At 38.1% G+C, this 14,307-nt stretch overlaps 2 protein-coding genes across 4 annotated transcripts in view; both read right to left on the reverse strand.

Moving 5' to 3' along the window:
- The window catches only part of LPGAT1 (lysophosphatidylglycerol acyltransferase 1), a 321,343-nt gene that overhangs the window by 243,401 nt on the left and 63,635 nt on the right, over nucleotides 1-14,307 (reverse strand). For 2 of the 3 annotated variants that reach the window (XM_058539801.1, XM_058539800.1), the window contains 2 exons: nucleotides 8,843-8,949; nucleotides 1,861-6,708 (listed from right to left, as the gene is read on the reverse strand). In XM_058539801.1, the coding sequence (XP_058395784.1) occupies nucleotides 6,557-6,708; nucleotides 8,843-8,949 (259 nt within the window). In that variant the 3' untranslated portion in view covers nucleotides 1,861-6,556. Of the gene's footprint in view, nucleotides 1-1,860; nucleotides 6,709-8,842; nucleotides 8,950-14,307 lie in introns of those variants that run through there. The other variant, XR_009219851.1, reaches the window with a different exon arrangement.
- Nucleotides 1-14,307, reverse strand: part of INTS7 (integrator complex subunit 7) — a 340,989-nt gene that overhangs the window by 89,605 nt on the left and 237,077 nt on the right. The window lies entirely within an intron of this gene.

The raw sequence follows: 14,307 nt of genomic DNA on the forward strand, positions 1-14,307 counted from the left end.
TGACACCACGAAGACGGCTGTTATAATCTCAGGTGGCCCAGCGGTCTCTTGCCTGAGGTAAGTAAACAGTGAGAACTTGACCACCATCTCGAGAGGGAGTCTCACAACTAAAAGGCAGAAAGTATTCCAAGGAGAGGCAACAGAAACTTTCCAGAGGAAAACGCAGGAATGAGCTTTGTGATATGCTCAGGCTTTCTGGCAAAAAACATTGTTTCCATTTTTTCCTTTGTAAAATAGGTTTAATCATACCTAACTAAGAGTACTTTTCTGAGTATGAAAATAGCCTGTCTCATTTCTAGTGGTTAGCCAACACTCCTCCCATGTTCCAAGTGCCTGTGTGTTTATATGTGATTTGGATTATTGATACCTAGTTGATGTTTCCCAGGCCTCTAAGAGTTAGGAACAAGGTTATTCAAGTCCCGAGAGGTAAAAATTTATTGATTTACTTTATATCAGCATGTTATGATATGGCCATACCTGCTCATACAGCTGACTTTTTCTTATAGCCAAAAGAGGATTTTTTTTCCTTTTAAAAATACATTTTTTCAGCAGGAAGAAACATTTTAAAATCAAGCATTTTCATATTAAGTGAAAATTTAAAACAATGGCTTTTTTCCCCCCAGCTCATGAGGAACAGGGCTGGTCAGCAATAGATCTCCGAGTGCCGCCAATTTGCTTTCAGGCCTCTGTCCTGAATTTGTTCCTCTTCAACAGAAACCACTTCTAGGGGAAAAACGACAACTCACCAAAACGGCAGCCTAAATCCAGATGCAAAAAGAAGTAGACTGAACCTTAACTATTTAACTTATTTGGCAGATTATGTAAGATATTTTTTCAGTGGGATCAAACATATTCTTCAAACAAATATCTAAACAATAAATGTTTTAAATGCTCAAAACAATTTCTTAGAGTCTATATCACAGTTTACTTAGCTTTGAGAAATGAAAAGCATAGAACCAACTTTAGAAATATGCAAGCTTCCCACACACTTCAGGAAAAGTTTGCTTTTGTCAAATTCTTTAAATGAAAAGCACGCCCTGTAGGACTGATGCTAATGCTTTCTCAACCTCTAAAGCCCCCTGCAAGGGTCAGTGACAGGAATTTCCTGAGAGCAGTGAGTAGATTAACTGTGAGAAGTTTATTCAACACTAACAGTTAAAAAACCCCACAAAATAGGATGGGGCAGTGCTGTGTGGGAGACAGCTCCTACTGGCTCCCAAGAGCCATTATTAAATTTTGCCAGCAGTTGTTAAACAGCTGTTATTTAAATTAAATTATATAAGCTTACAATTAGTGCTGAAGCTAAAAGTGGTTCACTTAAATGAGTATAATTTGCACAAGGATAAGAACTAGTTTAACAGATCACATATCAGACTGAATGACAATATATTTGAGAAATAAGTAGATTAGGATGTAATTCCATTTTTCAAATCATCGTTGAATTGCAATCATAGGTTGGGTACAAGAGTTCAGCAAAAATCTATTAAAACATTGTGGGAGAATCAATTGGCTATATAGAATTTACAAGAAAGCATATTTTATTATTATTTGTTAATTGTGTTATATATCCTTGCTATTAGCAAAATTTATAACAAATTTATGTACACTTGCATACATAATTTTTTTCCAAGAGGGCAGACTGTTAAACAATTACCAGTATACCACTGGATGGGAAGAATGGGTGGGGGGGTGGTTAAAACCAAAGAAGGAAATTCAAAATGTTTTTTCATTTGGTTTTTCAGTTTGCCCTCAGCATCCAACTGCCATGGTGTGCTCTAAGTACACACTCACAGATGTTAATGCCCAAACATCTCCAGTAAAACACAAACACCCCTCCCCACTATTAAGAATTAAAAGCACTTTACTTGAAAAAAATCAACTTTATTTTTTTCTAGGTTAAAAAAAAATAGAACCAGCTATTAATTTTTGTCGAGAAAATGCTCCTTTTGGTGTTCACATCTAGATTTCTGAAAAGGTGATCTGGTTACTAAAATAATCCCAAATGCATTCATAAACCAGATCCACATGTGACCAGCCCTTTACAAAAATTAATGACAGTTGCCACAGCCTTTACATTCATTCTCATCATACATTACAACATGCAGATACACAGAGAAAGAAAGACAGGCCAACAAGCTGAATAAACATTATGGCATCAGGAAAACGAAAATCCATCTGCATAAAATAAATACAACTTTGTAATAACTGTAAAGAAAACGAAAGCACTTAATACGACAATGGCAGTTCCACGTATAACTGGTTCATTACCCAACCGTGACACTAGTTACTGTAAAATGCATAGACTCCTTACATGTAAAGAATTTGTGCATCACAGTCATGTGTTCAACAGTTTTACACAATAAAAATAAAGCCATTCAAAATACGTGTGCATACTTTGCAACTAGAATACACTTAGAAATTTTTTTTGCTCTTTCAACTGTTTTAAAAAAATATTAAATGTAAAAATCCTCAAATGGGAATTTTGCAGAAAAAAACCATATTTTATCTTCCATATGGCTAGAGTCACCCTCCCCCAACAGTTCAGCACCCTCAGCTTATTCCCAGGGTCCAGTTCCTAATTGTTGGGGATCAATGCAAAATGATTACAATAGAGCACCAACCAGTAGTCACTGCTACTGCTCCAGAGAACACTCGGCCCCACTGTGATCTAGAAATGTCCACTTTAGGTAGTTTTGGTCCCAAACATGTTAGCCTCTATCTACTCCCTCATAAAACGAACCAGCACACACAGTGCTGCTTCTGACCTTGCCTTGCATGTGAACAGATGTAAGGTTCACAGCACTACGTGGCAAAAAATAAGATGAGCCATTTTCATCCATCCTTCATGGACCAGAGCTGACATGCTTGTAATGGTAACTCTGGAGTGAAGTCCTACGTCATTAAGAAAAGAACTAACTCTTCCTACTCAGCAGTGCAAATACAATTTTCTTAAATAGAAAAAGAATCTGATAAGACTATCCATGATTAAAGACTACTTTCTATGATGATAACCAGGTCCCACTAGTTCCGAAGAGTCTTTAGGGAAGTGATTGTCAAAAGAACGTTACTAGACAAATCCACGCAAAGTGAGTGACATGAGAAAAGAATGGAGAGGCCTTCTTAACATCAGTCCAAACGGTATCAACACTATAGTGACGTTCTGAGGTTTGCATTTGGTGATTTAACGTTTTCTTTTCACAAAAAGGCTTGAGAACAACTGCAATACCACCAACTCTGGATTATTCATGGTTTATTCCTTTTTAAATAAGCCCATGGATCATTTAGGCTTCTGTGTTTCCTCTTCCTGAAGCTGCCTGTCTTTCCAAAGCTTTTCACTACTCGTTAACACAGTCATAAATATATATAGGCAAGAGAAACTAATAAACAACTCAAATCATTTTTTTTAATTAGTAAGCATCCCTAGAAGAAGAAAAAACGTTTGATGAGAATAAAAATTCAAATTCCTAAATACAATTAGATTTTTGGCTTACTATGACTTATTACTGGATTAATTATCCAGTAATCTCTAGTTCCTTTACTGCAGAAAATTAAGGGTTGGTTGTAATATTAAAAACTCTTAATAATATGACAGCTCTGAACTTACAGCTATAGTTTTTTTTAAAAAATCTACTATTTAGAGTCAACTAATTTGTTTGCCCACCCAAAACATCATTTTCCATTCTGTCATTTTTCTTTCTTTACCTTCCATTGGCATAGAGGCTTCTCCACAATATCTGTATATTTTGACACCAATAACAGTTTCTGAAGTTAAGAGTGAACTGCTGGGGTGGTCACTTCTGTAGTCGCTGCACCTACCCATGGCCAAGCAGATGCTCCATCACTGTGACTCGCTGACACCAGGGTCAAGCAGGGACCTCTCAACCCTCTCTGCTGTGGGAATCTAGGCAGATCAGCTGAGACCAAGAAGTGCTGAGATTCCACAAGCTACCGGTATAAAACTGGCACAGTTTTATTTTCTTTCCCCTTGACAAAATATTCTTTAAAACTCCTTTCATCTCACTTTGCAAAGAAAGTACAAATTAGGAATTTTTATTCAGTTCTGTACAGTGGCACATTGCTGCTTCCCTGATTGCCATATAAGAACACTGATTCTCTCTTGACATTTCCTAGTGCAGGCAGGAGAACTCCAGTTACCGATAAAGAAAGCACTGTCAATGCTCTCAAACAAAGGTATTTTGCAAACAGAAGAGAGAGAACATGTTGATAAAGAATCAAAGAGGGATAGGGCAGATCAAATACACATCTATTTACAACTCACAGATCAATTTTCAAAAATTAACTCACATCTATTGGTATTTGTCACTCTAGAGACTGTTGAAATGCCTCTGCGCTTGAAAAGTAAAGCATCTTACAGAATAGTTTGTCTCACGTGTATGGTATATTAAACAACATATGTTCCTTTGGAGCACAGTGATGGTGAAAGCGGCCCTAAACTACATTTATGTATGCATGTATACATTTCTCTTCTTTTTGATAGGAGAACTGGCCACTCTACCTCTGGCTTGCTTCAGCAATGAGGAAAAGGTCTGTTAGCTAGGACTGTGCACACCATACCTGACAGTGAACAACTTATCCCCCAGATGGCTGAATAATCTCTCAAATGAACAATTTCAATTCATCCTGTAATCCAGCAGTGTCTGCTGGGCCTCAAACAGAAGCATCTTTAAGCTTCTATTTGGCCTCCTATCATCATCCATACCTCTAAACTGAGATCGGTTTCACCGACTCACTGTCACCATAAAATACATAACGAAATGCTTAGGTTTCAGAAAAAATTGCACCTTATAACAACCATTACAAAACCAAACACATTAACAGTGTCCTCTGCCTTTAACCTGCACTCTATAACTTGCAATGAGGTATTTCAGCTAACGCATCATTCTTTTCCACATAGCACTGAGCTAGCCTAAAGATGAAGCTGCTGTGGGCTTTTATTTGGTGTTGCTTTACCTTTCCCACATAACTGGGAGAAAACTCACATCTTTTTAGTTTTTTTGGTTTATTTAAAAATGAAAACATTAGCCTTTATTTTTATTTTCTGGCCTACTTCTCAAAACCGTCATTTGCATTTGTATGATTAGCGGCAACAGGGGAATCGACAATGCTCATATCACAGAAAACTACCACTGACTTACCAGGATCTTAATAGTCTTCCAATCTCAAACAAAAACATACTCTGTCTCAGCCTCAAGAGTGCAGGTGACGGACTGAGGCAGTGCCAGCATTTTGAGAAGAGTTTGGTTCTCCTATGAGGTAAACCACAGGAACGTGGTGACAAAAACAAAAACAAAAAATGTTTTCTAGAAATAGAAACTTGACTTTATCCTCTTCAGAAGCAACTGGAAGAGACTGGGAAGCCTTTTCTTGCTGGTCTATCTCCTGGTTACGCCACCTTCACACGGGCAGCTCCTTTATGTGATACTGGAACACAGGTTCCGGGGGTGCCCTGTGGGAACCTGTCACCGTTTTAAGTCAGTGTCCGGCTCTGGCTCTGGCTCTTATTTTCCTAAGCCTGTTTTGCCTTAAATTGATCATTTAAATGTTTTACATTAATTTGTTTCAACCATCCCCAAATACATTTGGTGCTAATATGCCAAAATGGAAAAAAAACAAGCCTCTGAGCTCCAGATGGAGGCCTCAGGTCGGTGTGGCGCCCAGTGCGGGGTGGGGCTGGACAGCATCAGTGCAGACACACACGCAGAGACAGGACAGCCTCTCGAGAATCCCACTCACTGATCACACTTACATTTGTTTTCAGGCTATATTACTAATCCTTTGTAATATACACATCTGATAAAAGTGCATTTTGTAAAAGACAATTATCAGTCTATGATATGTTTTCTATACCAAAAGAAAAATCAAGTGACCCCTCCCGCAAGGGAAAGCACTCGCGCATGTAAACACGGTGTGGGACTGAGCTAGCCTTTTTAAAGAACACATTCTAGTACTGAGATGCGTCCGGTGGACACTGCCTTCCCCCAAGAGCATGCCTGACACTGAACCTCACCTAGCTGTTGAGGACTGGAGTGTCACTGCAAGCCTCGGGGAAACAGTCCTTCTGAAGGTGCCAACCAGCTGCCCTCAAGGTTACTAGTAACACAGCAGGAGTCGGTGGAAATGAGGGCGCTCGTCAGCCCTGCCCTAATAGAGACTACTAGCTAAGAGGAACGAAGACAACTTTCTGAGCTTGAGCTAGATTATCAAGGATACCTGGTGGCAACAGAATTTCTCTCAGAGAGTCTTCTAGGATGAATTTATGATTTCCTCTTCTCCAAATGTGATGTTTGCATAAATGCGTGGTAGAGCGGATCTTTTTAAAACATGAAAAGTCCTTAAAATATATTAGCAGGTCATTATACTACTGATCCTGATCCTCATTTTAGTAGAGTTTTAAAATATCCCAAAGGGGATAAATATTAATCCATCCATTGAATTTCCTTTGCTTTTTTTTATATTCTGATTTGCACGTCTAAAATAATGCACACTTATGAAAGTCTGAACTCCTATGGTGACCTTGACAAGTCCAAGTCAATTCCTAAAACAGGCAATGGTAAAAATACTGAATGATGTTGTACCACATATAGCCTGATAAAAATGCAAAAGACTGTATGAGAAATATCCACATGTTGCTGAGGGTCATCTCTCTGGAAACAATTTCCTTATGGCCCTTGAGAGGTGGAAAAGACCCTAAAAGACAAGATAGAAATATTAACTTGTTTTACTGTGGTGGTAGGTCTCCTGGAACAAAAGCTGAATATTAGTTTAACTAGAGTTTCTGTTTTTTGTTTTTTAAAGCATTTTCTCTGACTTCCCATTGCTCTTGAAGAAAGATTTCATTTGAAACACAATTTTCAAACGGCTGAGCCCTTTTCTGCCTCTAAGCCTCTGCCCTTCTTCTCTCTGCCTGGAATGCTTCTCCTCCATCTCAGTGAACAGCAGGTTCAACTGCATCCTGTCAACTGTATGGATACCACCGTCTCCCCCTCCCAGTCAGTCATTCCCCTCTCTGTGTTGAAATATTTCCTTCTTGGTGCTTTCCACAATTTGTAATGATCCCAACCTATCTTTCTTTTTTCTACAGACTTGTCTACTGTCCGTCTCCCACTGGAATATGAGCTGCATGAGAGCAGGCACTCCGGCTGCCTTGTTTCCCACTGTATCCCTAGAGATTTCCATAGTGGCCAGGACACCGGATGTGTGAAATTGATATTAAATAATTTCAAAACAGCATAACTTATGCTAATTCCTCCATTTACAAGTTAAATATTTTTGCCACAAAAAAAGTGGTTGTAAATCACTGACATTATTTTCAAAAAGCAATATGCTTTATGAAATATATCTTCATAATAAAAAGGAGAAACACAAAGTAAACAAATGTCTTCAAATTCTTTTCTGGAAAGGAAAGCTAGACCACTTCAGAGCAATAGTACCTAAGGTCATCTTGATAACACTGTTCGGCATTTCAAATAGTCTCTGTCCTTGCTGATAATCCCATAGGGTAAGCTGATTCATGAGAGGATTTGCTTCTTACAAGCAATTTACAGCGAGCACTTTCAAATTTCAAGGTCTATTATGCAAAAAGCTTTCTTAAAAAGAGGCTTCCATTATTGTCGCTACAATTTAGGACAAATATCATAAAGTAAGAGACTGAGATTGAAAAAGAAGAGAGATCTTGTTGGACTCTTAATCGCCTCATGCCTTCTTATACATCCATCCTGTCTTATCTTTAAAGAAAATTTGCGAGTAAGACCAAGGAATGCACACAGCAGAGAGGGGCATTTTGTTCAGTCAGTCTTACTAGGCATTCTAAAGACATCTGCAGTGTCCAACTCCTGTCATTAATATGCACTACTCCAGAGCCCCAGAGTCAGAAAGTTAAGATGAGGAAGGAATCCTGTTGAGGGCAAAGTGAAACAATCCTAAACACAAAAACAAAAGCATTAAGGGTAGTTAACGGTATCAGCCTTTGCTCAGCATCTGGCCTCTGACAGTCTGATTTAACATCCACTTGAATTCTGAACCAAAACAATCTAAGTGGGAAGAAAATAGGGCCTTCCGTTAATCTAAAACCCCATGGCCAACCTCAGACCTGGGACAACTTTCTCTTCACCTTTTTTTTTTGTATTGCAGGCTCTAGAAAATAGGCCTACAACACAGCTATTTGTGAAAGCTCTTTGGTAGTGCCTGGTGTTCTTTCCTAACTCCCTTTCTTCATTCTCTCTCCATCTCCCATCCTATGTCTTTTTCACTGCATCATAGTTTTCATAGAATGTAGAGAATATCAAGTATAGAAAAGAGACGTTCGGGTAAATAGACTTTTTTCTCCCAAGGAGAAAAGTATAATGTTGTATCCATGAACCTTAAAAAGTGAACTTTATCCATACGTGTAAAGAAAAGAACAGGCATGTAAAAATGCAGTTAAAAATGATCTCAAATGACTGCAAGATGATGGTATTATTTCAACAATCAAGTATGCACAATGCCAAAACATAAATGTGATTTGCTGTTTCATAAAACAGCCCATACACCTGTATATGCATGATTGCAGTCTTCCATACACTGTGTACTCTCCTGAATTGAATCCATTTGTACAACATTTTACTCATCATTTGATCTTTCCAACACCGGCTGATGAAGTAAGAGCCTGAATGAATTTAACATAAATTTTTCTTTATGAAAATTCTAGGCTGATATTCTTAAATATGGAAATACTTTGATTCCTTTAGGGTATCTGAAGAATCAAAAGATGGTTATCTCCCCTAAAGCAGATCTTTAGAACTATCAGTAACTTCAGGAATGTACGTAATAGGACACTGTGTACCTGTTTCATAAAAATGCGACAAGAGGTCTTCTTTTTCAATAAAACGTTGATAGAGCCAATCGGTAAGGTCAGCAGTCTCCAGGGGTACATCTTTAACTGGAAAAATCCTATTAAGAGTTAGAAAAAAGGTCAAAAACCACTTTAACTCAGAAGTTAAAATCACTCAGAACCACAGTTTAGCTTTGGTGACTGAAAAGCTGAAGAAAGCTAGGGAATGAATCCCTTTTCGCTTTAGCAAAGGTTGGTTTCTTCAGCTTCTCAAGTTATCTTGGTTTTTTAAAAATTGTTGTTGTTGATTATACAACAGAGTTCATTTATTTATTCATTCAGACATTTACTGGCATATTATACGTTAGGTCCAGTGCTAGACACTAAAAACATACTATCAGATGATCCTACATCTACGAATAATTATTGAGAAATAACTATACCTTACCATGTTTGTGCGTTTAAGTAGGAAGGATATTTAGAACAGATGAAGTTTTACCTTGCAGCTACATTAGGACACATGCACAGTAGTCAAATGCTAGGCCAAACAATGCATCTTAGCAATGTTCTTTTGGTGCGAATGTTTGTGAACCAGATAGAATCTGCCTAAATTGGTGCTTTTTCACTAATTATATCAGAGATATTGGTTTCATGAGCAGGGCCAACTCTTACTGATTGGGAGTGGTTGTTGGAACAGGATTCTGAAGATGCTGTGACCATGTCCTGACTCAGTAGGAGACAGACTGGGATGGTTAGTGATATATATCCATTGGAAGTGAGAACAGAAGGGACAGCATGAGTAAGTACTAAGTATTTGCTGACCTCGAAAAAGAGTTTCTTTTCTTTTTTGTTTTCCTATTTCGTGGGGGGTTTTCTTTAATCTTTTTTCTTATCAAAGGTATAAAGGTACACAGTTTTAAAAGACTGCAAAAGGTTTGTTTGTATGAAAATCAGCAGTCCCTGTCCCTCAGCCCTTTGTTTCTCCCTCCCCAGAGGAATCGATTTTTACCTCTTTCAGCCAATTATCTTGATATTTATTGCCATGTTTCTTCTTCATGTTTAGGGCTTATCTACTGACTTCCCACTGTGGAAGGATTAAGCTCCTTCCTCCTCCTATTCCCACCACACATCACACATGCACACCCTTCCCGTCTTCCCAAAGCAGTTGTATGGTAATTTTAATAATTAGCACAATATTAGACATTTACGTGATTATAATCATGTACATATATTCAAAGGTAAGCTGCGAGTAGTGACTCATGGCTACTTTCCCTTTCCTGTCTAATTTCTGTTCTCTCTGAATTGAGCAATTATACTGTTTTCTATGTACACATAACTAATTCAACCAGAAGCTCTTGGCCAATTGTTTAGAATCAATTCTCTAAATTGGGTCTGCAAACTTTTTCCTAAAGGGCCAGATAGAAAATATTTAGACTTGGCAGGTTATATGGTCTCTGTTGTAACGATTCAACTCTGCTTCATAGTGCAAAAGCAGCTATAGACAATGTATAAATAAAAGAGTGTAGTTGTGTTCAAATAAAATTTTATTTAAAAACCAGGCAGTGGGCCAGATCAACCTGTAGTCTAGATCTTCTCTCAGGGCATTCGATACATCAGACGTTCTTTCAATTTCAAGCCCCAGTAGATAGTTGTATGTCATAGTTGCACATCCTTCTAGTTGCTGTATGTGGGACGCGGCCTCAGCATGGCCGGAGAAGCAGTGCGTCGGTGCGCACCCGGGGTTCAGCGTGCACACTTAACCGCTAAGCCACAGGGCCGGCCCGTCCTCCTTCTGTATTTACTCCACATTTTGATGGAGCACATCCTCCAGCAATTTCTTGAGAAAGTGTACTTGAAATCTTGCATTGCTGCCAATGTCTTTTATCTGTCCTCAGACCTGGTTGATAATTTGACTAGATATAGGATGCAGGGTGGGAATTCATTTTTTTCCATCTTTGTCTTTTTGTTCTCCTTTCTAGGAGATTTCTTAACTAATTTCTAAACTTTTTACTGAGTTTTTACTTCTTTTATCATATTTTTAATTTCTAAGAGCTCTCTGAGTGTTCTTTTTTATAGTGTGCTATTATTGTTGCAATATCTTCCATGAGAATCTTACCTATATGAAAACTATAATGGAAATTTTAAAATATTCACAAAAATAGAGAAAAGAGTTAATGAACTCCCATGTACTATTAGGATTTTTGGAAGCTGTACTTTCCCTGTACAGTCTCCATTCCTCCAAGTCACCTTTTCCTCTTTGTTTTTGTCTCCATCCTTCACAGGAGAGGCCGACTGGATCACCAGTTATCTGGTAACTCTTTGTTGTTTGCTCACATTTACAGATGTGGGACTAAACAGCTGATTGAAAGCTCTCAGCTTGTGAGTGGAGTTTGTTGACTGTGAGCTTCACTGAGGATCATCTGGCTGGGCCATTTAAGTTGGTCTTGAACTCTTCATTCCCCCAGAGAAAGATCCTCTGATTTCCTGCCTAAAGAGTGAAGGCCTGATTGCTAGCTTTCTGGTAGCAGAGTGAGACACCAGGGATGGGAGTCTCAGCACTCGGCACACTTACATCACTTGACCAGGTTATTTTCATTATGGGACCGTCCTCTGCCTCAACTGTGCCTGGGGTTCATGAGTGCAGAGAGCCTCTATTTCCCTCTCCACAGTAAACCTCTAGTACAGTAGTCCCCCTTATCTGTGGTTTCATTTTCTGTGGTTTCTACCCATGGCCAACTGCGGTCCAAAAATATTAAATGGAAAATTCCAGAAATAAACAATTCATAAGTCTTAAATTGTGCACAGTTCTGAGTAGTGTGATAAAATCTCATACTGTCCCACTCCGTCCTGCCCCAGACATGAATCACCCCCTTGTCCCGAGTATCCACACTGTATACACTACCCTTCCATTAGTCACTTAGTAGCCCTCTTGGTTTCAGATTGACTGTCATGGTATCGCAGTGTTTATCGTCAAGTAACCCTTATTTTACTCAATAGTGGCCCCAAAGTGCAAGAGTAGTGATGCTGGCAATTCAGATATGCCAAAGAGAAGCTGTAAAGATCTTCCTTTAAGTGAAAAAGGGAAAGTTCTTGATTAATAAGGAAAGAAAAAAAATCATATGCTGAGGTTGTTAAGATCTACAGTAAGAAGGAATCTTCTATCTATGAAATTGTGAAGAAGGAACAAGAAATTCATGTTAGTTTTGCTATTGCACCTGAAATATGTATGTATAGGAAAAAACATGGTATATATAGGGTTGGGAACTATCTGCATTTCAGGCATCCACTAGGAGTCTTGGAATGTTTTCCTTGCAGATAGGGCGGGAATACTGTATTCACCAGGGTAAGGAAAGAATAATCACCCAGCTGTGGGATGCAGAGTCGGGGTTCTGGGGATCTGAGTTCTCTTTAAACAGATTTCAACCAATCTTCCCAAGTGTAGCGACCCTTTCAACCTCATTTCCACAGATACTGATGCTGCCAATTTTTCAGCCTTTTGGAGGTTCTGTGGTATAAATAAGGTTGGCCCTTGGTTTTCTCCACAGCCAGCCTAGGCTTCTGTTTTTTACTGCTCCATCCGTTTTCCAACATCCCAAGTTTTGCTGCTATTGTCTTTCCTACTGTTCTCCCCATCCTTGTGGGTTTACACCTTAAAAAAAACCTCTTTAGTGTTATTTTACTGGAGTTTTGGATGGCATGACAGTAGACATGAGTCTGAGCCAACGTCTCTTTTGAGAAGCTATCTTGTTATTTCTGAAAGGTCTAAGATGATTTTCTATCTTTGGCCAGTATCTACCACTTGCCATTCTCCAGAGGAGCCTACATTGCTATTTCAAGTTTAGGCAACAGTGTGTATTACAGTTACTTAGTAAGGATTTGAAAATTATAATGATGCATACCATCATAAAAACACTCAATAACTTCTATAGTTTATCAGTAAAACACAGTGTCCAGACCACTCAAATAATACAAAGGATTCCAAATGACCAGAAGACTATGCTCAGACTCCTTCAAAGGCTTTTTAAAATTATGTAGCATGGTCATTTGCAACAATTTGAAAAAAAATCAGAAGGAACATTATTTATGGATCACATTATAATCAGATCCCTTTCTCGTGTTATCTAAATATTTAAATATCAAACTGGGGGTATTTTAATACCCAGATTTAAGTATTAGTGAACAGGAAAAAGAAGAGAGGAGAGACGAGGAGTGTGATATGAAAAGAATCTATTAAAAGTCAGTTTCAAGATATCACACAATTTTGATTAAAGACCGTCATATAAAAGTAAAAGGTAATTGTTGTTACCAAGTATTAAAAAGATGAATTCTTGACAGAGATTCTAAAGACTCTTTTAACATCAATATTGATATAACCAGAGGAGTAGAGACAAGGAGATAAAATTTCAAACAAGGAGGAGTCCCAGGCCTATTTAAATAGGTTTGTCTTCCCATCTCTTCAAAGGGTAACTTCTATCCTTTGAATTATAAGCAACTCTCAAATTAGAAATAAATTCCAAGAGTTTTATTGTCTCTTCTTTCTCCTCTCCCCATTTTAACTAAGAATGCAGATTCCTATGGGGAAAAGTTACACAGGATACACAAGATCCTAAGGCTGCTTCGACAGACTACTTCACCTGCCCTGTACATGAAAGACTACAGAATTTAGCCATTAGGCAAACATATTTCCATGGAAAAATGTTCTCAGTGTTCACCCTACAAGGCTAAGCTCACATCTCCTCACCCTGCTATATCTTTTCTCCTCGGTTGCAAAAGACCAAACTCCCTGTCTCAAGCCATGATCTCTACTTAAAGTGAGTTTGAAGGGGAGACGATTAAAAAAACAAGTCAGTTTTGTGAAGTAGCTTTTCCAAACCTCTTTCCTTCTCTAAGAAGTTTCTTTAGGTGCCCTAAAGAGCCATAAAACAGCCATTTACATGTAAGGATTGAATGTCTACATCCACCAAGCAATTTTATAATCTCAGTTTGCAGGTAGGAAGATGAATTAATGCAAATAATGACAATTTTGTTTTTACCTTTTCTATATTTACACTTTTGATTTCTTTTTCTTGTCATATTGCCTGATTAGGACCTCTAGTACAATGGTGTATAGAAGTGGTGATAATGAGCACTCTTGTCTTTCATTACTGATCTTTCAGGAAGAAATATCAATAGTTCACCATTAAGTACAATACTTGCTGTAGATTTTTTTTGTAGATACCATTAATCAGATTAAAGCTATCCCCTTCTAGTCCCAGCTTGCTAAGAGTGTTTTCTTTTTTATCATGAATGTTGTGTTTTATCATTTTTTTCCATATACTGAAATACTTATATAATTTCTCCCTTTATTCTATTAATGTGATGAATTAAATTGACTGATTTTTGAATATTAAACCAAACTGTCATTCCTGGAATATGTGCTCTCAGTATATAATATGATGTATTTTTTGATATATCGGTGGGTTAATCTTGCATCTATA

The sequence above is a fragment of the Diceros bicornis genome, chromosome 4 (genome assembly GCF_020826845.1).
Source record: "Diceros bicornis minor isolate mBicDic1 chromosome 4, mDicBic1.mat.cur, whole genome shotgun sequence".
Classification (NCBI taxonomy): Eukaryota; Metazoa; Chordata; class Mammalia; order Perissodactyla; family Rhinocerotidae; genus Diceros; species Diceros bicornis.